Source organism: Xenopus laevis, chromosome 4L, assembly GCF_017654675.1.
Source record: "Xenopus laevis strain J_2021 chromosome 4L, Xenopus_laevis_v10.1, whole genome shotgun sequence".
NCBI lineage: Eukaryota > Metazoa > Chordata > Amphibia > Anura > Pipidae > Xenopus > Xenopus laevis.
The window spans coordinates 147,012,753-147,038,548 of NC_054377.1; the positions used below are offsets into that span (position 1 = coordinate 147,012,753).

General features: G+C 39.9%; 1 protein-coding gene across 39 annotated transcripts in view; it reads left to right on the forward strand.

The window, feature by feature from the left end:
- Positions 1-25,796, forward strand: part of cadps.L (Ca2+ dependent secretion activator L homeolog) — a 284,076-nt gene that overhangs the window by 96,365 nt on the left and 161,915 nt on the right. For all 39 annotated transcript variants that reach the window (XM_041589293.1, XM_041589298.1, XM_041589302.1 and 36 more), the window contains 3 exon segments: positions 4,130-4,210; positions 11,821-12,057; positions 13,927-14,048. In XM_041589293.1, coding sequence (XP_041445227.1) covers positions 4,130-4,210; positions 11,821-12,057; positions 13,927-14,048 — 440 coding nt within the window.

Below are 25,796 nucleotides of genomic sequence, written 5' to 3' on the forward strand. Positions count from 1 at the left end.
TCACATTTCCAATTTAATTAAATGCTAAAGGAGGCCGTCTCGCGCCCTCACTAGGGTTTCTCCTGAGCAACACTGAGATTAATTATAATGCTACTTTGATCATCACAGTTTATCCTTATTTAACTAAATAGCAAGCATTTCACAGTAAAAGGTTGTTTTTTTAGTGGATATAGGATAGATTTATATTACGCTTTATATTGGGTGCATAATCTTTGGGCAAGGAATGGGGGGCTGAAGAGAGGGGGCTGCTTCCTTTACAAAGATATAAATTGACAGCCTACATTGAATTTTGTCTACGTTTTGTATTTTTGAGAGTTTATTAATTTTTAAATATTGACCTGGTGGTGCAGCATTATATGAAGGCCTTTTTCCATCGTCGGTTTTGTATTATACTATTACTATTATGTTGCATATGTCCATCATGTGCTTTATTTTAAAGAAGTTATATTTGTGTGTTTCATATGTTACAACCAGGTAGAAATTGAAAGGCTGAGTAGTTTATTGTTTTTGTCACATTTTCTCTACAAAAACTTCCCCCCCCCCCCAACATCTCGGAACTCAGAGGTGAACCATTCCATCTACTGGAGTTAATTAAGAATTCATAATCTGGTTTAGTAAATCTATTCAGTAGAAGCCTCTGATGTGTCTCAGCTGTCTTTGCTGAAAGTGACCCAAGAAAACATGAGAAATGGGAGACTTCTCATATGTTATACATAGGGCCCCTGTCTTGATTACCCCTTGAACCTCCCAGATGGTGGCTTTGTACACTGGTAATCCTGTTTCCTCACATAGAAACATAGCAATGCAGGTTAAGAAAAGACACACAACCATTAAGTTTCTATATATAACCTGCCTAACTGCCAGTTGATCCACAGGAAGGCAAAAACCCCTTTCGGAAGCCTCTCCAATTTGCCTCTCACTGTAACAAACTCCTTCCTAATATTTAGCTGGAGCCTCCTTTGTTCTAATTGGAATGTGTGCCCATGTGTCAGCTGGAAGGACCTACAATTTCTGCACCTAAGGCCCCCATTTAGAATGGAGGAACATAACTTTCATTGGAAGCATTGTAGGTGGTTCTTCATGGTGAGGACAGAGGCATCTTGTGATGGCAGATTCTATTAATGCATTTTAGAGGGGCTTGGATGTTTTCATGAACAAGCATAATATCAGAGGCTATTGTGATACTATATTCTACAATTAGTATATATATTGGTATATATATATTTTATGTGATTGTATAGATAGGTCAGTATGATGGTGTGTATATATGTGCACTGGAGTTTATTTGGAGGGGTTGAACTTGATGGGCTTTGTTTTTTTTTTTCAACCCAACTTACCTATGTAACTCTGTAAATCCAATTTGGCCAGTCTTTCACCATAACATCGACTTTATATACCCTTTACCAGCTTAGTTGTCCTTCTCTGGACCCTCCCTAATTCAATAATGTCCTGTTTGAGCACTGGAGACCAAAACTATACGGCATATTCTAGATGGGACCTTACCAGCGCTAACCCTCTCCTCCTGTGAATCTATGCACCTTTTAATATAGCTCAATACCTTATTTGCCCTTGAAGCTGCTGAATGCCATTGCTTGCTACAGCCAAGTTTATTATCTACAAGGACCCTGAGCACTATGACTTTGCTTAGTGCAGGGTACACTTGGCTGCATATTGTTATGTTTTTATTGAACATATTTGAGGTTAGTCTTAGCCTCTGCTGCTATGCCCTCCTCATTTTCTATCTTCGTCTTCCAGATTGCTGTTTTACAACATTTGTTATCGTGTTTATATTCATTAAATGCAGCTCCTGTCCCCTCTGACTTGTTTTTAAATGCTTTTCTGTTTTCTATTAACTTCCTTACTTCTGTATTATGCCACATAGGGTGTTTTTTTTGGTGCTTCTACATTTACTTTTTAAGGGAATAAATAGAGAACAGTATTGATTTAATATCATTTTAAACAACAACCATTTCTGTTTTTAGCAGAAAACATAATGCCCCAACCTATGTTCTGAAGGACAGCCCTTTAGGAGCTAAAATTGCTTCTCATAAATTCAGAGTCTTTGTTGCCCCAGTGTACATTTGTTTTTTTGGCCAAACAGTAAATGATATCACATAATGGTCACTATTACCCTATTGCACATTTGCTATAGGTTCTGGGTCATTACAAATCACTAGATCCTGGCCCCCTTGCCACCTGAAGCAGCTTTCTGTTGCTGCTCCCCCCCTGTGCGCTCACCTTTTTGCGCTGGAGGGGGTCTACAAGGGTGGCAGAGATGACTAAAGAAGAGAGCATAATTGAGCCTTTTCCTCTCTTTACTTAAATTAGGGGGCCTAGGATGTTTTAGGATTGCATGTAACACAATTAGAAAAATTGCCTTGTAATGTGTAGAGTGATGTAAAGAATTAAAAGCTATGAGCTGATATCAGCTATTCCTATGTAATGTATATAGTATGGCTACTGTGTGCACAATCTGTCCGTTTAGATTATTATATATTGCTTCACCCAGATACTAAAATGTTTGTTTTTGTTCATATTATTCTGTTGCTTTTATACAGTTGTTTCCTCTTTGAGAGGCAGCTTTGCATTTAGAAACGGACTATTATATCTTTTCTATATATATATATTTATAGCTGAGCAGTGTGGGGATGAGTTTCTACCAAGGGAAAGCTTAACAAATAGCATTTTAGCCTTGAATAATTCTGACGGATGTGATGGCTGGGATAATACACAATAATTGGAGATAGTAATCTCCTGGAGAAGACTTTGTTTAATTTGCAGCAAAGTAGCAGGCAGCCGTCACATTTAAGGAGAGCTAACTGTCTCTTTATCATTCTCCTGTCACATATCATCCTGCTAAAAAGCTTGTATGAAAGACAGATCCAAGGAGAACAGGGAATATATTTTTTCGTTTCTGAAATAAGGAAAAGCCAAAGTGAATTTTTCATACCAAGGACACTGGGATCAGTTGATAAAGGGACTTTCATAATGTTCCCTTAGCTCCGCAATCCTCCTCCTCCTCTTATATAAAGTGTGACCTGTTTTACAAAATGTAGGCAAAGGTGTTGCAGTGGGAAGAGGCAGGAATGTTGGTCTCTTGGAAAGAACCACCCTTCTACTCCATAAAGCCCCACCAACTAAACATAAGACAATCCAAAGGCTGCTCCTGGATCATCTCCATTCCAACAATATTCAGGTGCACAAATGAAGTAGAAGACAAGGCTCATGTGCATGGGGCCTTAAATGCCTAAAAGTGAGTAAATAATAGTTAGGAGAACCCTTTGAGCTGGGTAGGCCTTCTCACTACTAAAGAGAGATTGTTGCATTATCCTACAGTATCGGTTGTCTCTGTGAGTTTCAGTTGTCACTGTGAGTCAAAATATTTTGCCAATATACTCTGATGTATAATGAAAACCAGTTTGAAAAAAAGTTGCTTGACAAACTCCCCATTGACTTCAATGTTTTTAGCAATTTTTTTTGCAGTTTTGCTAATTTTTGTTCCATCAATATAAGTCAGATTCGCCCATCTCTAGACCTCTCTTAATAGTTACATTGCACCATTGTGATTGGATTATTGGAAGATTTTATATGCAGAGGACTTCCCTTACCGGTCAGTTGAACTGAAGAAGCTGCTAGGATGAGTAGTGAAACGTCTTCAATGATTACTCAGCAAGTCCAGTTGCTCTAGATTTACTTCTACTAGATATACCTTGACCTGGATGAATGAAAACCTCCATAGACATATCCTACAGTAACTTCATTATAACTCTATAAATCATAATATATGGCACTACATGTTGTCCATGACAGAGACTTCAACAAACTCCACATCATTAGGGTCATAACAATCCAGTCCTACATTTTTAAAAGCCTAATACCCGTAATGCATCATTATTCTCCAGTGACATGGAGTTAGTTGATATTCCTGCCATAGAGACGTGTAACTTCTACGAGTTTGTTTATCTTGTGGCTGAAATTTTATTGGCAATCGTTAAAATATACACATGATACAATTACAGGCATTGAGATGTTCACTTGTAGCTCTTGTGAGATTTGCCTAAGCATTGACCTTGCAGGAATATAAACCACATACCATAAAAATGAATTAATTTGTATTTCTTCTCCACAGCTGGATAACCTTGATGAACAAGCTGCCCAGATAAGACGTGAATTAGATGGCCGCCTTCAGATGGCAGATCAGATTGCAAGGGTAAGCCTACATGGTCCTTTAAGCTTTTAATACAAGATCTTTTGGGGTACTGCTTTGAAGAAACATCTAACTTACAAAGTAACATATGGACTTCTTTATTGAGGTGTTTCCTCATAATTTGCAATTTTGAAGACAAAAAAGAAAACTAGATTAACATATGCTCTAAAGGAACTGAGAACAGTTGAGATGTGAAACATGGTGTGAAACATGGCAGAGGACCTTTAGAAACCAAAAATAGAAAAAAGGTATTTATAGCAAGCTTCTGGCCTTCAAGACATTGATTATGTGTCAGTTAATTCCTAATTGTGGATGAAAAAAACCCACCGTACAAACACAATAGTGTTCCATAAATACATTCCAGGACAAGGCATTGAATATGAATATATTTGCCTCCAGCTCTTCTTTTTAAATTGAAGTGCAGAACTTTTGGTAAAATGCGTCAGGATGGTAATCCACATGAGGGCAACCTCGCACTCTCAGGTTTATTGAAAACAACTGCAGGCAAAGAAACCTATATAATATTCTTGCCAAAAGCTATTTTCTCATAATTAAGTCCATCTCTCATGGTGATATTCAAGGGGAAAGATTATTTGTCTCATGGCTCCTCAAACAGCCATAGGGGAACTTAAACCAGGGCATGAAGGTTCATCAGGAGGCCAGTTATAATGAAAAGTTGGGTAAAATTCTTATTTACTGTTTTTGGATAATCCTGGAGCTATGTGTGAATGACCATGTATTTAATATGTAAACAGGTTCCAGAATTCTTGGAACCTGGGGGAATAAGGGATCTTTTTGTAATTTTGGATCTCCGTACCTAAGGTCTACTAAAAATCACGTAAACATTAAAGAAACCCAATAGAAATGTCTTCCCTCCAATAAGGATTATTTATATCTTGGATCAAGTACAAGGTACTGTTTTATTGTTATAGAGAAAAGGAAAATAATTTCTAAAATTTTAAATTATTTGATTAAAATGGAATCTATTCCCTAAATCAAGGTCTCTCTGGATAATGGCCACAAACCATCAACCTCATGAGACTAACCATTGTGAGTGTCATTCAGAAAGTCCCAATGTTTGAGTATGGTCTAAAGAAAAATGAGAAATGTGGACAATGTTGGAAACCAACATGAGGGCAAGCTCACAGCTTGGGAATCTCAGGTTTATTGATAAGAAAACAGCTGCAGGCAAAGAAGCCTATAGAATGTCCTTGCCAATAGGCCTTTTCTCATAATAAATTCCATCACTCGTAGTGAAATTCAGGGGTGGAAATTGTTTATCTCAGTAGTTCCCAAACATCCACAAACCAGTGCATGACGTTCCATCAGGAGGGTTAAATTTGTATTTACTGTTTTGGATAAACATGGAGGTCTGTGTCAATATATAAACTGTATAAATATTACCTTTTTATTACTGTATCCTACCTTAGAAAATACAAGACCACAAATCATTAACCTACTGAGACTTACCATTCTTGGGTGTCATTCTAGAAGGCCCAGTGATGAGTCAGGTCTAAGGAAAATGAGAAAAACTTCTTATGAAAGACATAAATTATGGCACAAACATGCTACAAACAGTGCCACTACATGTTAATGAGCCTCTGCCCAACAACTAATACAATGTCACAACAGTACTTCTCCAATAGAAAAGTCATTCTCACAAAACATTGTGTTGTTGAAACTCACCTTGTAGGCCCGAAACATTGCCTTATTTTCTATGTTTGTGGGCTGAATAAATCTATTTTGCACAACTGCAACTCAGCGTGCTGCTGGTAATTCTTTTTTGAATATGATATGGCCCCGTTGCAGATGTGGGTCATCACCTGACACCATAATAAAGGTGACAAAAAGGAACACCAAGAGCCCCAATAGTGTAATATGTTTTTACAAGTAGTAATGGTAGAGTAAACAAGTTAATACTCACAAACCAGGGTTACCGATAGGCAACCACTGTATAGGCAGGTGGGGAGATTATCCTGACCCCACTCAGGAATAAAACGTCGCTCTCTGTAGAAGAAGAAAACGGGGATGATACCCCTCCACTCGGGGTGGACTCAAATTGTTTTGTCTTACTACAATAATAAAGGTGTTTTCTCTAGAGGTATTGAGCTCTCCACAACAGTGGATCTGCCCAACAATAAACACAACGTCATAACAACACTTCTCCAATAGAGAAGTCATTCAAACTTGACAACAAGCATTGTGTTGTTGAGGGATATCAATTGAGTTTTAGCCCAATAAATAGGGTTTGTTTTCATCCTGTTCCTTGTTTAAACAAAGCAAGAAATGAAAGGTTGGGGAAGGCAGTCAGGTCTAGGCAAAGTCTTAGGGCAGAGACACACGCTCAGATTTAGAGATTTAGACCCATTGATAAATCGCCTCTTCTTCGGGGATAAATAATCTCCTCGAACTGGCTCCTGCTGGCTAGAATCTAAATTGCCGTCAGGATGGCACTCAGATCGCTTCCTTTTCCGAAATCACCTGAAGTTTCCTTGTGAGGCAACTTTTTTTGAGAAAAAAAAACTGAAAAATTTAAATATTTTGGCTTGATTTTATTGAGTTTGTCCCCGATCCAATTAAATTGTTCTTTTTTTTTTTATAATAAATAAGGTCCAATCATGAATTCTAGTTTGGGTGTCTTTAAATAAATCAAGAGAATAGCAGCAACCTTTTGAGGTTGTACTTCATTCAGTCATGGCCATCCATTTAGACCCAAACACACTCCATTCCAGTATAAACCTGTAAATTGTAAGTTTAAGTGAGTCCGGGCCCAGTGTCCCCAGCATCATAGGAATAACATAGACAGAATCGCAATAAAAAATTAGCTACAGGTATGGGACCTGTTATCCAGAATGCTTGGGACCTGGGGTTTTCCAGATAATGGTTCTTTCTGTAATTTGGATCTTCAACCTAATAGCTAATAAACTATTGATAAACTGTTATATAACTGTTTCACAGTCTGTCCCATAAAGGAAAGATTAAAGGCCAGACTTCAGCAATCCATAACCCACCATATGGCGCTGTTTCTGAGCAATCTAAATTTAGATGTGACCTTTGTCTGCAGAGCATCACTTTATGCAGAGCACTTAATCTTCTCATCCAACTGGGATTAATCCAATGGCAATTTGCAAGATGGCAGCCTTCACTGCCATTAAGAATCAACTATCTCTTTCAATCAGATAAAAGTAGAAGATTCATTAGACATGCATGTGTCTCTTCATCCACAAAACGCTATCTTTTAGGCCTTTAGTACTTCATGTTTCGCAGTACAGGTATGAGATCTGTTATCCGGAGACCCATTATCCAGAAAGCGAATGCCGAATTTTTCGAAAGCCTTAAAAATTATTTCCTTTTTCTGTGTAATAAAAAAACAGTCGCTTGTACTTGATCCCAACTAAGATATAATTAATCCTTATTGGAAGCAGAACCAGCCTATTGATATATATGAATATCATAATTGGAATTGGGCTACACTTCATAAACTGATTCCCAATCCAGAATCATATCAGTTTGATCTTTCCAACATTAAATAAAGGTTCTGTAGAATAGCACTAGCATTGCATTACAATTTGCCCAGATAAGCATTCAAAATGAGGTTTTATTCCAGATAAAGTCTCTTGCATCATTTTTTTTCCACCTTGATTTTCATATGGCACAGCACAAACACAAAATGATATCAGCATATCTCATGTTATATTGTAATAAAACATCTACAATAGCGGCTACATTATCCCTTATAATACATGAGTGATACTCAGAGTTCCCTGTATAACTCAGCCTGCAGCCTTGTGCCTTTATATGGTCACAGAACAACCCCTCAGTGACTTCTAATATCCTTATCAATTACAGTAGGGGGTACATTATCCCTTATAATACATGAGTGATACTCAGAGTTCCCTGTATAACTCAGCCTGCAGCCTTGTGCCTTTATATTGTCACAGAACAACCCCTCAGTGACTTCTAATATCCTTATTATTTACAGTAGGGGGTACATTATCCCTTATAATACATGAGTGATACTCAGAGTTCCCTGTATAACTCAGCCTGCAGCCTTGCGCCTTTATATGGTCACAGAACAACCCCTCAGTGACTTCTAATATCCTTATCATTTACAGTAGGGGGTACATTATCCCTTATAATACATGAGTGATACTCAGAGTTCCCTGTATAACTCAGCCTGCAGCCTTGTGTCTTTATATGGTCACAGAACAACCCCTCAGTGACTTCTAATATCCTTATCATTTACAGTAGGGGGTACATTATCCCTTATAATACATGAGTGATACTCAGAGTTCCCTGTATAACTCAGCCTGCAGCCTTGTGCTTTTATATACTTACAAGACCCCAGTATCGGGTGGGGCACCCTAGTTTAAGTGCGTGATGGGCCCCAGAAACCCCAGTCCGACTGTTACAGTAGGGGTTGCTGGTTTGAAATTCAAGTTGGCTTTGTTAGTGTTATTGAGATAGAATAAAATGATAAAACAATCTCAAAGGATGTGTAAAATCCCAACATTGGTGTGTGTTGGTTGATTTAAATTGAACCTTAAAAAATAATTTCATTATTATTTCTTCAACCCGATGTGATCAGCATATGATTTGCTTGTGGAAATGGCGACACAAAATTGAAGCATAAACAAGGGATCATCACTTTGGACTCGCTCTAATAAATATTGATGGTTTATTTATGGCTCGCAAGGGTCTAAATAAATGAAATATCAGACTTCCGAATAAGCACCTTGGAGCATGTCAAAAAGATGTCTCTTCCATCCGTTTGCATTAACATCAAACTTGTTTTATCAGTTCTTATTTTGGCATTTTAGGCGCTTACAGACTGATTCTGTGTCAGAGTTACTATAAACTGGTATAAACTGGGTGCAGGAGATATAATAGATACATTTGATGTCTCCCCAGTAAAGGGCTAGAGACAACTCAAAGGCACTTCTTGGTTTTGTCTTTATATGTACAAGTGCAAAGACCCCGGCAGCACCTTTGTGCCACGTATTACTCTAGCAAAGAGCACCTCTGCCACTACCACCCCATGAATACAGTGCTGCTGAACACTGGCAGATGCTGAACCCATATTTCTAGCCTAAATTAATTGCTGGAGGTATCTATGCTCTGTGGAGAAGACCAACCAGTCCAACATCTGACTCCCAAACCAGAGGGTATTTATATGAAGTTGACCCATCAGTACTTAATCTCAATCACTAGGCAACATACCTACTGGCTTCTAGAATGGGGATTACAGAAATACAGGAGGTCTCGCGATGGTTATATGAAATTTGTAGATAAACATAATTTCTAGTGATGAGTGAAATTATTCACCAGGCGTGAATTTGCCGCCAATTTCCATGTATCGTCGCTGGCGAATAAATTAGCGAAATTGCAGTGAAAATTGACTCTAATGCAAATGGATAAAATAAGGGTGCGTCGAATTGTCACTAGCATCGATTTTGACACCCGCAAATTGACGACGGCGTTGAAACTCTCGTCTCGTGAATTTGTCTACGTTTTGTACATTTTTTCTAGAAATAACACTATAATGCGGCTAGAATGCCTTACACAAAGACACAAAGGGGCAAATTCACTAACAGGCGAAAATTCGCCAACGATGGCTTTGCGCACATCGCAACACTTCGCCAGGTGTAAATTCACCTGGAAAACGCTAGTTCACGAAGATCCAAAGTTGCGCACAGGATACTGAACGCCAGCAAAATTACGCTCAGCAGTTTGAAGTTACGCTAGCATTGGCTAATTAGCATACGGCGTGCAGTTAAAGTACAATGGCCGTAACTGCAACAAATACATTACACTACACAAGGCCAGGGAACCCTAATAAAATTATATAAAAGTTGTTATATTGCCCTACACATGTGCCCACAGTATAGTTTAGGTGCCATATGTTAGCAAATGTAGGGGGGAAGGAGGATACCCGAAAAAAAGATTTACGATCTTTTTCAGTCTATCACCCTTTAAATAGGGAAAAACGCCAGTGTTTTTTGGGACTTAGAAAAATGTTAAACTTTTTTTTGAGGAACTCCTATCTACTCTATTGCACTTCGCCTGGTCTGAGGTGGCGAAGGCAAGTCTGGCGATAGAGGTAAGGGTCAGTAAAATCAAAAACTTCGTGAATTTGCATAGTAACGCTCTTTCACCAGACCGTAAATTCGCCTGGCATTAGAGTGCGAAGTTGCGCCAGAGTTTATCTCCTTGGAGAAATTACGCCAGTGAAATTTACGACAGCTACAGTTAGTAAATTGGCGAAGTGCCGAAATGACGTCACGCTGGCGAATTTTCGCCAGCATAAGTCACTTCGTCCTTTAGTGAATCTGCCCCCTAATGTTAGGGCACCCCCTAAAGGTTGTAATGACTTACCTCATTAGCAAAAACCACATGGGCCTGGGATGAGCAATCCTCTTCCTTCCTTCTTCCTTCCCGTGGGCGCTCATGCACAGTAGAGTTAAAAACTGGACAAATGTACCAAAAAAATCCATGTTTTCGCTCTACTGCAAATGTCTGCTCTGGATTTTGAAGAAAGATGGACGAGGTTCACTTGTTTGGAAGTATCTTGAGCTGGTGGAGTTTTCTGCTAAGAGATGCACCAGCCTGGGCATCAGGAGAGCCATTGCAATCCTTGGGGGTGCCCTAACATTTGGCATGCAAATGAGCAAAGGTCTGTGAAACAGAGGCACATTTATCAAAGGTTGAATTTCAAATTCATGTGAGTTTTTAAAAACTACCCTAAACTCCCATAAATTCGAAATTAGACTGAGATCGAAATGTATTTAAAAAAATCTATTTTTTTTTAAATCGGATGAATGTAATCAACCGGAAAACTCAAATCAAATTCGATTTGAATTTTAAAAACTTGATTCGAGTTTTTTCTCCGAAAAAACTTTAATATCAGAAAGGCTGCAAACAACTCCAAATTGATCTCTGGACGTCTCCCATTGACTTAAACAGCAATTCGATTTAGGTGGCGAATAGTGGAATTTGAGTTCTTAAAGGGGCAGAGTGTGATCTCAAATATTTTGAAAAACTTAAATCGAATTTGAATAACTCCCTAGTCGAATTTCACAGTTTTGAGCCTATGTAATTGCTAATTTTTTTTTTAAAAAAAAATTGAAAACCTTCCCCCACTACCTGCAGAAATCTTGAGGCAGAACGGGGAATGAGGGGATGATGACATCACACGTAGAGGAACTGATGTAGCAGGTGACATCACATGCAGCCATGTGCGTGACATCACTTCCACAAGCTGAGGGGCGCAGTTAGGTCCAGAGCCTAGGGTGACATGGGACCTAAATACTGTACTGCATACACATTACAGATGGGTGGTGCTATATATTGAGGGTACTTTAATTACATTCAAAGGAGGACAAGAGCATCAGTGTAACTATTAACAATCTATGAGGTTTAAGGTTAGTTCCTCTACGAGTGATGTCACATCCATCAGAAATAACCAGTTGAGGTAAAATCTGAGAAAATGTAAAATCAGGGAACTGAATCAGGTATTATATACTGGTGGGACCCCAAATAACTTCAAGTCAGAGGATCTAATGCTGAGGTTTCTCTGTAATTCACTGTTGTAACACATTTTGTCTGACTTGTAGGAGCGCAAATTTCCAAAGTTTGTCTCCAAAGAAATGGAGAACATGTACATCGAGGAGCTGAAGTCGTCTGTGAATCTGCTCATGGCGAATTTGGAGAGCATGCCCGTGTCTAAAGGGGGGTCGGAATTTAAACTGCAGAAGCTGAAGCGCAGCCACAACACGTCAATTATAGACATGGGGGAAGAGAACGAGAACCAGTTGTCCAAGTCCGACGTTGTCCTGTCTTTCAGCTTAGAGGTAAGTGATAGAAACTGGGGAATATAACTGAGCAGCGGTCATGTGGCATTTGTAGGTAGGAACGCAGGAATGTTAGGGCAAGGGTGGCAGGGTGAATGAGATGGCAAGATGGCTGTTCTTATGGTAACAGTTGGGCAAAAAGGTTTGTAATAGGGAAAGATGTTAATGTTGCTGAGAGTTGTCCTCCTCTTTCGTGGAGGACAGACAACTCTCAGGAACATTAACAAGCTGAACAACATAGATACATTGTCACTGATATCCGTTACTTTCTCCATCTTGCTATACCATTGCCATCATGTCTTACTATTGTCAGCTTGTCTCACTACCTCCATCTTTGCTATTTTTACTATAACCATCTTGTCACCATCACCATCTTGCCTTACTCTTACTATCCGATCATAATGTCTCCATATTGCCTTACTCTTACTATCCTATCATACCATTTCCATCTTGCCTTACTCTTACTATCCTTTCATACCATCTCCATCTTGCCTTACTCTTACTATACATTCATACCATTTCCATCTTGCCTTTCTCTTATTATCCTTTCATACCATCTCCATCTTGCCTTACTCTTACTATACATTCATACCATTTCCATCTTGCCTTTCTCTTACTATCCTTTCATACCATCACCATCTTGCCCTACTCTTACTATCCTATCTTATTATACCATCTCCATCTTGCCTTACTCTTACTATCCTTTCATACCATCTCCATCTTGCCTTACTCTTACTATCCTTTCATACCATCTTGCCTTACTCTTAATATCCATTCATACCATTTCCATCTTGCCTTTCTCTTACTATCCTTTCATACCATCACCATCTTGCCCTACTCTTACTATCCTATCTTATTATACCATCTCCATCTTGCCTTACTCTTACTATCCTTTCATACCATCACCATCTTGCCTTACTGTCAACATAGGTTGGGCAGTTTGGTTGGGACCCTATAAAACCATTTTGCTCTGGGATTCTCCACATTTAAAGGCCCTGGGATTGGTTAATCTCAATAGAAATGTTTCTCTCTCTGTATCCAGCAGCAGCCTCCAGTTCTGGTAACTGCCATATACATTAAGCAAGGTTTCTTGTGCTGTCAGGCTGGGGCTAAAATTACAAAATGCATTAATCTTATATTTAGCTGGCTTGCTGGTAGCATTGTGCATTTGGCACAGATGCATTTGTATATTTTATTCTTTTGCTTTAGTAATATGAGATTAATTCTGGCATGAGATTGCAATTCACAAATTGGGGACTGGACACTGGGACAAAGAATTTTATATAAAGTGAAGGGCAGAGTCAATTCAGATGACTCCTATATCATAGCGGCTCCTTGGGGGGGGGGGAATGTTGATAACGGCCAAAGACAGATGATGATTGGTTGGCTATTTCTCAGCTGTTGTGCGCTTAGTTAAGATGGATTAGTATAAGAAAAGAGATTTACAGCAAAAAATCTATATATTTATCTTTCATCTATTTAGCTATTATCTATCTATCTATCTATCTATCCATCCATCCATCCATCCATCCATCCATCCATCCATCCATCCATCCATCCATCCATCCATCCATCCATCCATCCATCCATCCATCCATCCATCTATCTATCTATCTATCTATCTATCTATCTATCTATCTATCTATCTATCTTTCTATCTATCTATCTATCTATCTATCTATCTATCATCTATCTATCTTTCTATCATCTATCTATCTATCTATCTATCTATCTATCTATCTATCTATAATCTATCTATCTATCTATCTATCTATCTATCTATCTATCTATCTATCTATCTATAATCTATCTATATCTATTTATCTAAAAATTACTGTCTGGAAACGTCATTCCTTTTTCTCACTTCAGGTTGTAATAATGGAAGTCCAAGGTTTAAAATCGTTGGCCCCAAATCGCATCGTTTATTGTACTATGGAAGTAGAAGGGGGTCAAAAACTTCAAACTGACCAAGCGGAAGCCTCCAAACCCATGTGAGTTTGCTTAAATAGTAAAATCAGTATAGTTATACATAATGGGATGCTGTTCAGTATTAATACACTGTGTAATAAACAATAACATGTTTATTTTGATAAATACCTTTTGATGAGGCCCTGATTGATCTGTTAATGTGCAGCGCTTTTCTGGTGGGTCTCTGTATGTCCCCAGTATGATCCGGTCTCGGACTGGGGACTAGTGATGGGCAAATTTACTCGCCAGGCGCAAATTTGCGGCAGAAAAAAATGGACGCCGGCGCTATTTCGGCAAAAACAGACACCAGCATCAAAAACAGACACCGGCACCAAAAACTAGACACCAGCGTCGTTTTGCAAATTTTTCGCCATTTCGAGAATTATTCTGGAAATTCGCTAATTTTTCAGTGAAGCGAAACGCCCCAAATTCGCCCATCACTACTGGGGACTAAATAACTGGGTCAGCATAAATTAGCCCAGCATGTAGGTAGCCAAAAAAACACTCAATTGGGATCTCATGAACAAAGCAGATCTTGCTGTGTAGGTTCGGTTTTTATGAGGCCTTGCAGAATTTCTACCCCATTTCCAGAAGTTAGTGCAGGTAGGGCTGGGTGGGGAGATGGGGATGCAGGTAAAGTTTCTGGTAAAGGTGAATCCTTCCCCCAGCCCCCCACCCAAAATCATCTTCTGCAACACCTGCTATAAACCATCTTGGGGTTGATGATTTGCAGCAGAGGGTGAGGTTAAATGACCACTGAATGGAAGGACCAAGCAGGCAAGGGCAAAGACCACCACGTAAAGACTTTCATAGTCAGTGTTCAACTATATGAACCTTAAATGACAATTTAACTTGGAAATGGTAGTGTCTATTTGATATGCACCACCATTGACTCTTATTGCTAAAGCTCCACTGGGATACTTTTCTGCAGATCATGCTCCCATTTGTTCCAGGCTTCCTTGCAACCCCTGCATTTATAGTACAGAAGTCTCAAGAAAAAGTCCTGTATTGTGTTTACACCACTAATAGTTGCACAAGGGACAACTTTGAGACTGGAGCAAGATGGCGGCAGTGCACTGCACAAAAGTGCCCCAGGGCCTGTGTGTTTTTTGAAGAATAGGACCTTTAATATATAAGCACAAACCCCATATTTTGCTGTTGTTTCTGTGGGATTAAGCAATTGACAATTAAATGCATTATTACCATTGCTATTCTAATTTTCGAATTATTCCAATGCTGTGATTGGCTGCAGTCAGGGTTGCAGTGTTTCAATCGTTGCAGCCCAGTGACTTTATTAGGCATTGATTGGAACCGTCCCTGATTTTTCCACTGATACGTAGGGGTAATTGACAAAGAGCCGGTTTGTTGGTTGAGATTATTCCAGGGGTGGAAGATTTAGTTGGCAATTTTAGAAATCCGGCACTGGAGAAGCTTTTGTAATGACCGGGGGGCTCTGCATGTACCCCTAGTTGCTGCACGTCAGGACAAGCCTTTACTGCTTTGAAATCCTTTTGGTAATATATATCAAATGGCAGTTTCTCTCTAGGCTTAATACGATGGATAAGAGCTGAGATAAGTTCAAGCCGTAGAACAAGCCGTTATCTCCCATATCATTTACTGCACAGCACAGTCGGTTATATAAATGGCCTTGTTGACATTTGGAAGGGATAATAAAGGCTGCGGTTTATTTCCAAACATATTTTCCAATATAATCTTGTGCAAACAAAAGCTGCGCACCCAATTAACGTGGAGTTTATTAATGACACCGTGTTTGCTTTTTCCAAAGGTTAACTTACCTATATGTAATTAAAGTCGTCAGAGTAATTGGTGTTAAAGCCTTAAGATTTACCGGATTCTTTTCGGGCCTTCGCAGTAGATCTGTTCAAGAAAGGTCTGAATGCCGTTGCACCTCGGGAGGAATACAGGATTCTTGTTAAGGTGACCAAAGACGCACCAATAATATTGTACGAAACTAATTCTCAAACGATATTCGGTGCGTGTATGGCAGAAGATGAGCAGAGAAGCCCAGGTGGAAAATTTAGATTGCATGCCTTTGAACATCGGCCACTGTTTAGTGCTGAATCGTCAGATAGAGGTTGAATTCTATTTTTTTCTACCTGTATATATGACAATTCAGCTCTATTCACTTGTATTTCAATGAACGATCTTTCTTGGAAAGATCTTTTCCAAGAAAGATTGTAATTGTTACGTCTGTGGCCACCTTTAGGCAGGACAAAAAGGTTGTTTTTGATCGACGTGTTATAGAGAAGGGTTAACGTATCCAGTGTGCTACCGCTAAAAAGATTTGGTTTCCCGATAAACTTATGTAGACAAAGGTGTGTGATGGTGGGACATGTGATCAGTGTGTATGTTATGGCCGTATACTCATATGTTTATATCTTGTTTTGGCTTAAAGGGCCCAGATTAAAGTTTGGGGGGCTTAGTTGAACTCTATGTTACATGGAGAGTTTGTGAGGGATTTTACCTACTGGGCAAGTTTAGGAATCAAGATGGCAGAGAGGCAGCAGGCAGAAGGAAGATGATATTAGTTGGACTACAGTGTTGGAGCATCCTTAAATGGGGTTCTACGCAAGTAAAGCTGGGTAAAAAAGGTTACATCCACTTCTTTGGTTGCCAACCAAGAAGATCTTTATCTGATTGGGCCTCCATTGTGGTGGAGGCCTATGGAGACCCAAAGGGAGAGGATGTGTCCCTTGTTCAGTGGAATATTCCAAACTGCCTAATAGATATCAGGCCCATATTCAGGTCCCCCAGCAGCAAAGATGCTTTGGCCAGGCCCTCCCCCACTCCACAGCTGCAACCCCCCAGGAGGGAGGTTGTAGGGGCAGTGCCAATAGCCCATATCTGACCAGATATTGGTCAGTCAGGCCATCAGAAAGGCCCTTACACAGGCCAATAAGCTTGGAGTGAAGGGGTTGGGTCCACAGCTTTTATTGGTCTGTGTATGGCCACCCTGAGTCCTATATCAGCAAATGAAATACTTCCATTTGACTATAGGAGGCAGATAGGGACACAGTAATAGCCTAGTGAGGTTATGTAGAGAGAGACCCACAGCAACCAATCCTGAGAAAGAAAATGCTGTGGATCGCTAGACCTGTTGCAAATGTACAAGTTTTATTACAAACAGTTATCCCATATATAAATATACAGTATATATATATATATATATATATATATATATATATATATATATATATATACGCACACACACCAGGCACCTAACAGGACGCAGTAAAGAACTCATAAGAATATAAAAACAAGGACTTACCCACATTCTGCATCTGTGCAATAAGAGAGTATTTGCATACGTGACATTGATTTGGCTTTCGGAGAGTCGGCTGCATTTTTTCCCTGTTGGGTCTTTAGATGGTGATACACAATGGAGCCTTTTACCCATGTAGTGTTTTTTTTTCCACAGTGAATTCCTCCAAAATGTAATTTCCAGCCGACAGTTTAATCAGCAAATCCCCAGGACCCTGGTAGTTTATCTGCTTGTGCAGTGGGATGATGTGCGCGGATGTGACAGGTCACCAGGCCGGGTAATAGAGTGACCCCATTACACTTGTAATTGTGCTGCGGCGCAATCTCTAGAGGACTCGGAGTAGTTCCGCTCCTGAAATGAACAGATAAAGACACAGTTTAGCCTAGAGGAGAATTAATCATCTCATATCCAACTATTTTCAGTGGGGGTCCAATCAGAATGGTGGGGTGGCCGTAGGTCCTGAACATAGTGGGGCCACACTGAGCAGTAGTTCTTTCCAGATACTTAGTATGATGTGTAGGGTTTATAAAGCAGCAGCTGGACAGGAAAAAGTTAAAGGAAGCCTGAAAGTGTGTGAACCCCTAGTCACTATTCTGGGGGTGCAATTACCTACAAATGATGGTAATTTTTATTTGTGGATATTTTAAATTTTGCTTCCCCCAATCAAATATTGGAAATAAAGGCAATTAAATAAACCAAAATAAAGATTTGCAATTAGGATTTTCTAAAGAGCATCTTATTATTTGCCTGCAGGTGTGCGAACCCCATGTCCTAAAAATGATGCTGAATAGTATTTGTGGATATTTTAAATTCTGCTCCCCCAAAATGGAAATAAAGGCAATTACATAAAGGGTTCTGTATGTACAAAAAGCCGCACCTCTCACCTTTCCTTTGATGTTCCTGCTTAGGTGGTGCAGATTTCTCAAGACGGTCAGCACACGTCATAACATTCAGTGGAAAATGGAAAGAGAATCGCACAGACACCAAATATGTTGCAGGTGGGGAGCGTCCCCTATTTTTTTATTGTGACCACCTGTGCATCAACGTTTCGGGGGGGATTAACCCTCCCTTTGTCAGGACGAAGGGAGGGTTAATCCCCCCCGAAACGTTGATGCACAGGTGGTCACAATAAAAAAATAGGGGACGCTCCCCACCTGCAACATATTTGGTGTCTGTGCGATTCTCTTTCCATTTTCCACTGAATTACATAAAGGGAACATAAAGATTTGCACTCAGGATTGGAGGAGAAATGTGCAGTTCAAGGAATAATAAGATGCTTATGACACTGAAAATAGTTGTATTTTTCAGCATCCATTAACTCACTTGAAAGAGTTAAGAAAGATGGCAAAAAATACAACTATTTTCAGTCTTATGAGCATCTTATTATTTGCCTGCAGGTGTGCGAACCCCATGTCACTGTTCTTTCGATGTAATTACCTACAAATGATGCTGAATAGTATTTGTGGTTATTTTAAATTCTGCTCCCCCCAATCAAGTAATGGAAATAAAGGCAATTAAAGGGGAAGAAAAGTATAAAATAGAATATGGCTAGAAATGCTGTATTTTGTATACTAAACATAAACATGAACTTACTGCACCACAAGCCTAATCAAACAAATAATTTATGCTTTCAAAGTTGGCTACAGGGGGTCACCATCTTGTAACTTTGTTATACATCTTTGCAAGACCAAGACTGTGCACATGCTCAGTGTGGTCTGGGCTGCTTAGGGATTGTCATAAATTATCAAGACAGCAGAAGTCAAATAATATCTGCCAGAAGCCGATACACAAGACTGATTAATAATCAGAATATACAGACTGCACTGGGTCCTGTGTTGTCATGTAATCTAATGTGGATTTTATAGTTTTTCTATTGTTTAATACAAACTTTCTCCAACTCTGCAGAACCAGTGGCTGCAGCAAAATAATCCTCCAAATAGAATCCCAGTTTATCTGTTTAAATCTGGCTCCATGATCTTTGTCCCTGCAGCTGGAGTTGGAAACAGTAAAGGGGATGTAAAGGCAAAAATAAAATCCAATACAAATCTCTACACAGTCGCCGACTGCTCTACAGGGAAACAAACAAAGCTGCTTGAGTTCTGCATGGCTGGGAAGTAAGGCGGGGGCTCCCCCTGCTGTTCATAAGTATGATTGTTTCCCTGCAGAGCAGTTAGGGACCGTCTGACAATTCTTATCCACGGCAGTAAATGAAGGGAGAATTTCTTATAAAAACGGTACACATTTGTTAATTATAAGTATATTGGAGATAGGTTTCTTTTTCATTAAAGAAAGTAAAAATGAGATTATTTTTTTTGCCTTTACATTCCCTTTAAATAAAGGGAAAATAAAGCTTTGCATTTAGGATTGGAGAAGGAACGTGCAGTTCTCAGAGCTCGGCCTAAGGTTTATACTCTGAAAAGGAAAGAGAAATAAGGAGCATTAGAGTCAGGCAGAATGAAGAGGAAATTGCTGCACGTTATTATTGGACATGAAAGTGCTCTTAGAAGTTGATAGAGAAAAGGAACAGGAGAGTGGCAGTACGAGAGCCCTTGTGATATGTAATTAAGGGAATAAACAACATGGTGGCAACAGAAACAGATCCCTGGCAACAAAAAGGCGCCACGCTGAGAGCAAGGAGATGTTAACAAGAAAGCTGCAGCCCTCCAGTTTATAGACATTGGCTGATGAGGGATGCTGGGAGTTGTAGGGCAACGGCAGTTCGGGCAGAAATCAGTGGGACATTGAAGTGTGAGATTCTCACAAATCAAAACAGTGATAGTTAAAAGTACAAAGACACTTGTTAGGACATAAAGAGAAAGCCTAACGCATTTTGTGCCTGTTGGGGCAGTTACTCATAAGCTCAGTGGGGCAGTCCAACAGCAACTCCCAGAATCCTTAGTGTTGCAGGAAGAGGGATCCATATTAAAGGGGAACTATCGCGGAAATGAAAATGTAATATTAGCTTCTTCATGCTGAAAAAAGAAACGTTCTAAATACATTCAATTAAATATTCTTCACTATTTCTGAAATAATCAAGTTTATGTTCACTATTCCTCTCTCAGCATCTGTTTCTCTTCATTCTGTCTTCATTCAGCAGTTGTGTGTCAGATATTCATTGACAGTTAGATCCAATATATCTTATGGGGGGGGCTCCTTTTGCCTAGAAGATGTATTAGAGCTCACTCTATTATAATCACCAGACATCATGTCTCTCTACATGCAGGATTTGTGCAAAAGGCAGTTATTTTGTTAGATTTTGCTTGTACTGGAATCAGTTATTTGAGTGAGCTCTAATTTATTTGCTAGGAAAGGAAGCCCCCCTATAAGATATATTGGATCTAACTGTCAGTGAATATCTGACACCCAACTGCTACATGAAGAGAGAATGAAGAGGAACAGATGCTGAGAGAGGAATAGTGACGATAAACTTGATTATCCGAAAAGTTTGCGTCAACACTATTTGGACGCCCATTGCCTTTAATACCGGCGTCCAAATTAACGCGGGCTTCAGTTTTCGAGTTTCACAGATTTTTTGAAAATTTTTCGTAGTTTGCCAAATTTCACTGGAAATTGTTCTTTGGCAAAGCGAAACAGGAGAAATTCGCCCATCACTATAATCATGGCTAGAGATAAAGCAGCTGTAACAATCTGTAAAATGGGAGATTTGTATTTACAGTCGTTATGGTTTAAATGTAACTGGTCACATGCCCCTGTTGTTCACCTTTAAATTAACTCCAGTTTACAATTTCATTACTCTGGTTGCTAGGGTCCAAATAACCCTAGCAACCATGCCTTGATTTGAACAAGAGACTGGAATATAAATAGGAGAAAGATAAGTAATAAGTTACAATAGCACTAGGTTTTTTTTTGTCTGCCGGGGTCAGTGACCCCAACTTGAAAGCTGGAAATCAGAAGGCAAAAAACTATTGTTAGGAATCGGCTATTCTAAATGTAAACCCAGCCATAACGCCGTCCCCCATCAGTTGCCGAAAAACGTTATTATAAGACAAGTAAATTCACCAATGAGAATTCTACTGAATGTCAGCAACGTGTCAGGCATCTTTACATACAGAGTGTCACTTCTTTTGATTTCATTATGTGACACTGGAATTAAACATGAGGATCAAAGAGAAGTACAAAAAAAACAGATCAGCTGGAATTCTTATCGGAGGATGTTTTGCATATTAAAGCAGTCGCTGGCTGCGAAGATTTGGGGAAACATTTGGGAAAAGTTTTATTGTGCAATATTGCTTTAAGAATGCAACCCTGATGTTGCTGGACTACAACTCCCAGAATGCCTCAGCCTTCATTGTGTGCCATCATATATTCATTATATGTAGGGATGCAGTGCACCAAATCCAACATTCAGCCTTTTTCAGCATGATTCAGATTTGGCCAAGTCCAAGTGCCTGGCGGAACCGAATCAGAATCCAAAAAAAAATCACGGAACTTTTCGTCACACAAACAAGGACAAAAAATTGTAACCGTGCACTCAGCATGCGGATCTCTTCCCCCTTTTTCCCCCCTAATTTATGTATAAATCAGGGTTCAGATTCAGTTCATTGAATCTGCGAAAAGCATTGAAGTCAATGGGCGGCAAAATAATTTTTACACTCGCAACAATTTTGTCCAAATGCATTAAAGTCAATGGGCGTCTGAATAATTGTGATGCGTGACAATTTTTTTCTGTCACAGGAAATTTTCCGCAGGCGAAATTTTGCAAATTTATTCACGGGCGGCGAAACACGGAAATTCGTTGTGAATCCATGCCTGGTGAATTTATTCGTCCATCACTATTTACAAAGGATTCGGCCTAAACCAGTGGATTTGGTGCATCCCTAATTATATGTTACATTATTCTCGAATTTGCAGTTTTATAATTAAATGTTACATTATTGTGGGATTTGTACTCCAGTTTTCCTATGGCAAGGCCCAGGTGTGTCTGTATCCTCACTAGCTGTCAGGTTAGACATGTTATTAGGGTTCTCACCTGTCTGGATTTCACATGGACATCCGGGTTTTGGAAGGGCTGCCGGGTGAAAAGTGGCAAATTAGGAAATTCATAAGTGAATGACATGGTGATCAGCCAAATGCAGATCCCGCCCCCTAAATCACCCGCACTGCCCCTTATGTAACCCATCTGATGTCACCAGGCCCGCCCCTTGTCCGTTACCCCAACACACTGAAAGTGGCAACCCTACATATTATAGTGAGTAGGCTAGTGAGTAGGCTAGAGAGTAGGCTAGTAAGTAGGCTAGTGAGTAGGCTAGTGTGTAGGCTAGTGAGTAGGCTAATGAGTAGGCTAGTGTGTAGGCTAGTGTGTAGCCTACTGAGTAGGCTAGTAAGTAGGCTAGTGAGTAGGCTAGTGTGTAGGCTACTGAGTAGACTAGTGTGTAGGCTAGTGAGTAGGCTAGTGTGTAGGCTAGTGTGTAGGTGAGTGAGTAGGCTGGTAAGTAGGCTAGTGTGTAGGTTACTGAGTAGGGTAGTGTGTAGGCTAGTGAGTAGGCTAATGTGTAGGCTAGTGTGTAGGCTAGTGAGTAGGCTAGTAAGTAGGCTAGTGTGTAGGCTACTGAGTAGACTAGTGCGTAGGCTAGCGAGTAGGCTAGTGTGTAGGCGAGTGAGTAGGCTAGTAAGTAGGCTAGTGTGTAAGTTACTGAGTAGGGTAGTATGTAGGCTAGTGAGTATGCTAGTGAGTAGGCTAATGTGTAGGCTAGTTAGTAGGTTAGTGTGTAGGCTAGTGAGTAGGCTAGTGAGCAGGCTAGTAAGTAGGCTAGTGTGTAGGCTACTGAGTAGGGTAATGTGTAGGCTAGTGAGTATGCTAGTGAGTAGGCTAATGTGTAGGCTAATGAGTAGGCTAGTGTGTAGGCTACTGAGTAGGCTAGTGAGTAGGCTGGTGTGTAGGCTAGTGAGTAGGCTAGCGAGTAGGCTAGTAAGTAGGCTAGTGTATAGGCTACTGAGTAGACTAGTGTGTAGGCTAGTGAGTATGCTAGTGTGTAGGCTAGTGTGTAGACTACTCAGTAGGGTAGTGTGTAGGCTAGTGAGTATGCTAGTGAGAAGGCTAATGTGCAGGCTAGTGTGTAGTCTAGTGTGTACGCTACTGAGTAGGCTAGTGTGTGGGCTACTAAGTAGGCTAGTGTGTAGTCTAGTTAGTATGCTAGTGAGTAGGCTAATGAGTAGGCTAGTGTGTAGGCTAGTGTGTAGGATAGTGTGTAGGCTAGTGAGTAGGCTAGTGAATAGGCTAGTGAATAGGCTTGAGAGTAGCCTAGTGTATAAGCTAGTGTGTAGGCTAGTGAGTAGGCTAGTGTGTAGGCTAGTGTGTAGGCTACTGATTAGGCTAGTGTGTAGGCTAGTGTGTTGGCTAGTGTGTAGACTAGTGAGTAGGCTAATGTGTAGGCTAATGTGTAGGCTACTGAGTAGGCTAGTAAGTAGGCTAGTGAGTAGGCTAGTGTGTAGGCTAGTTAGATACTTAACAATGAGTGTGACAGTGACATTTACAAACACATTGCTTTTTTAGTAAAGTCCAACAAATAGGCTTAGGTTATTACCAAGAACCTACAGAGCTGCCAAATGGTCAAACTGTGTGGTACAAAACATCTTGGGGGGACCCCACTGTGAGTCTTCACTATCTGCCACAAGGCTGCACATAACTAATACATACTCAAACAAATGTAATTGCAAAGCTGGCCACTAGATGTCACTAACAGTGTATTTTCCAACGATTTTGTAAAGTAGAAATTGAACTGGGCAACATCAGCAACACTGTCCATAAGGGAGTGTCACAAGTGTGTAGTAAAAGATAGTGATATCACAGTATATACAATATTAAACACTCAGGGCTGTTCTACATGATTAAAGTAGAGGAGAAGGGAATAGGCCTAGGAGGTTGCAATCCATGTTCTGTCCCCACAAGAAGGAGGACCGACGGGGAGATCTAATAATATTATACTTATTACTTGATAAAGGGCAAGCAGCCCGAAACATCTTGTGAACAATAAATCACTTAGCAGTAAATCTGCTCTGCGTGCTTTCTCTCAGTTCCTCTGATTTAATTGGATTACCGTTTTACACCTGGAGCGGGGGTGTCTTACTGAGATTGAGAGCTAGAAATAACCCCAATACCCAGTCATCCCGACGTTGTGTAGATCTAATAATATACTATAGGTGCTACACTAAATAAATATAAATACTTCCATTAGAGAAATAGAAAGAGGACCTTTTGCAGGTATAGTTGTCCTTTAAATTCTGTGATCAAAACAACTTTCCCTGCAAAGCGTTATGATGTTAATTTTGTTACAGTCTGGGAGAATTTCAGACTTTTATAAACGTGTATTGTGCATTAAACTGTTCTGTGAAACGTTATATAGAATAGGAGCATATTGAATATACAGGGAACTCTGAGTATCACTCATGTATTATAAGGGATAATGTACCCCCTACTGTAAATGATAAGGGTATTAGAAGTCACTGAGGGGTTGTTCTGTGACCATATAAAGACACAAGGCTGCAGGCTGAGTTATACAGGGAACTCTGAGTATCACTCATGTATTATAAGGGATAATGTACCCCCTACTGTAAATGATAAGGATATTAGAAGTCACTGAGGGGTTGTTCTGTGACCATATAAAGACACAAGGCTGCAGGCTGAGTTATACACGGAACTCTGAGTATCACTCATGTATTATAAGGGATAATGTACCCCCTACTGTAAATGATAAGGATATTAGAAGTCACTGAGGGGTTGTTCTGTGACCATATAAAGGCACAAGGCTGCAGGCTGAGTTATACAGGGAACTCTGAGTATCACTCATGTATTATAAGGGATAATGTACCCCCCTACTGTAAATGATAAGGATATTAGAAGTCACTGAGGGGTTGTTCTGTGACCATATAAAGGCACAAGGCTGCAGGCTGAGTTATACAGGGAACTCTGAGTATCACTCATGTATTTTAAAGGATAATGTACCCCCTACTGTAAATGATAAGGATATTAGAAGTCACTGAGGGGTTGTTCTGTGACCATATAAAGGCACAAGGCTGCAGGCTGAGTTATACAGGGAACTCTGAGTATCACTCATGTATTATAAGGGATAATGTACCCCCTACTGTAAATGATAAGGATATTAGAAGTCACTGAGGGGTTGTTCTGTGACCATATAAAGACACAAGGCTGCAGGCTGAGTTATACAGGGAACTCTGAGTATCACTCATGTATTTTAAAGGATAATGTACCCCCTACTGTAAATGATAAGGATATTAGAAGTCACTGAGGGGTTGTTCTGTGACCATATAAAGGCACAAGGCTGCAGGCTGAGTTATACAGGGAACTCTTAGTATCACTCATGTATTATAAGGGATAATGTACCCCCTACTGTAAATGATAAGGATATTAGAAGTCACTGAGGGGTTGTTCTGTGACCTATAAAGGCACAAGGCTACAGGCTGAGTTATACAGGGAACTCTGAGTATCACTCATGTATTATAAGGGATA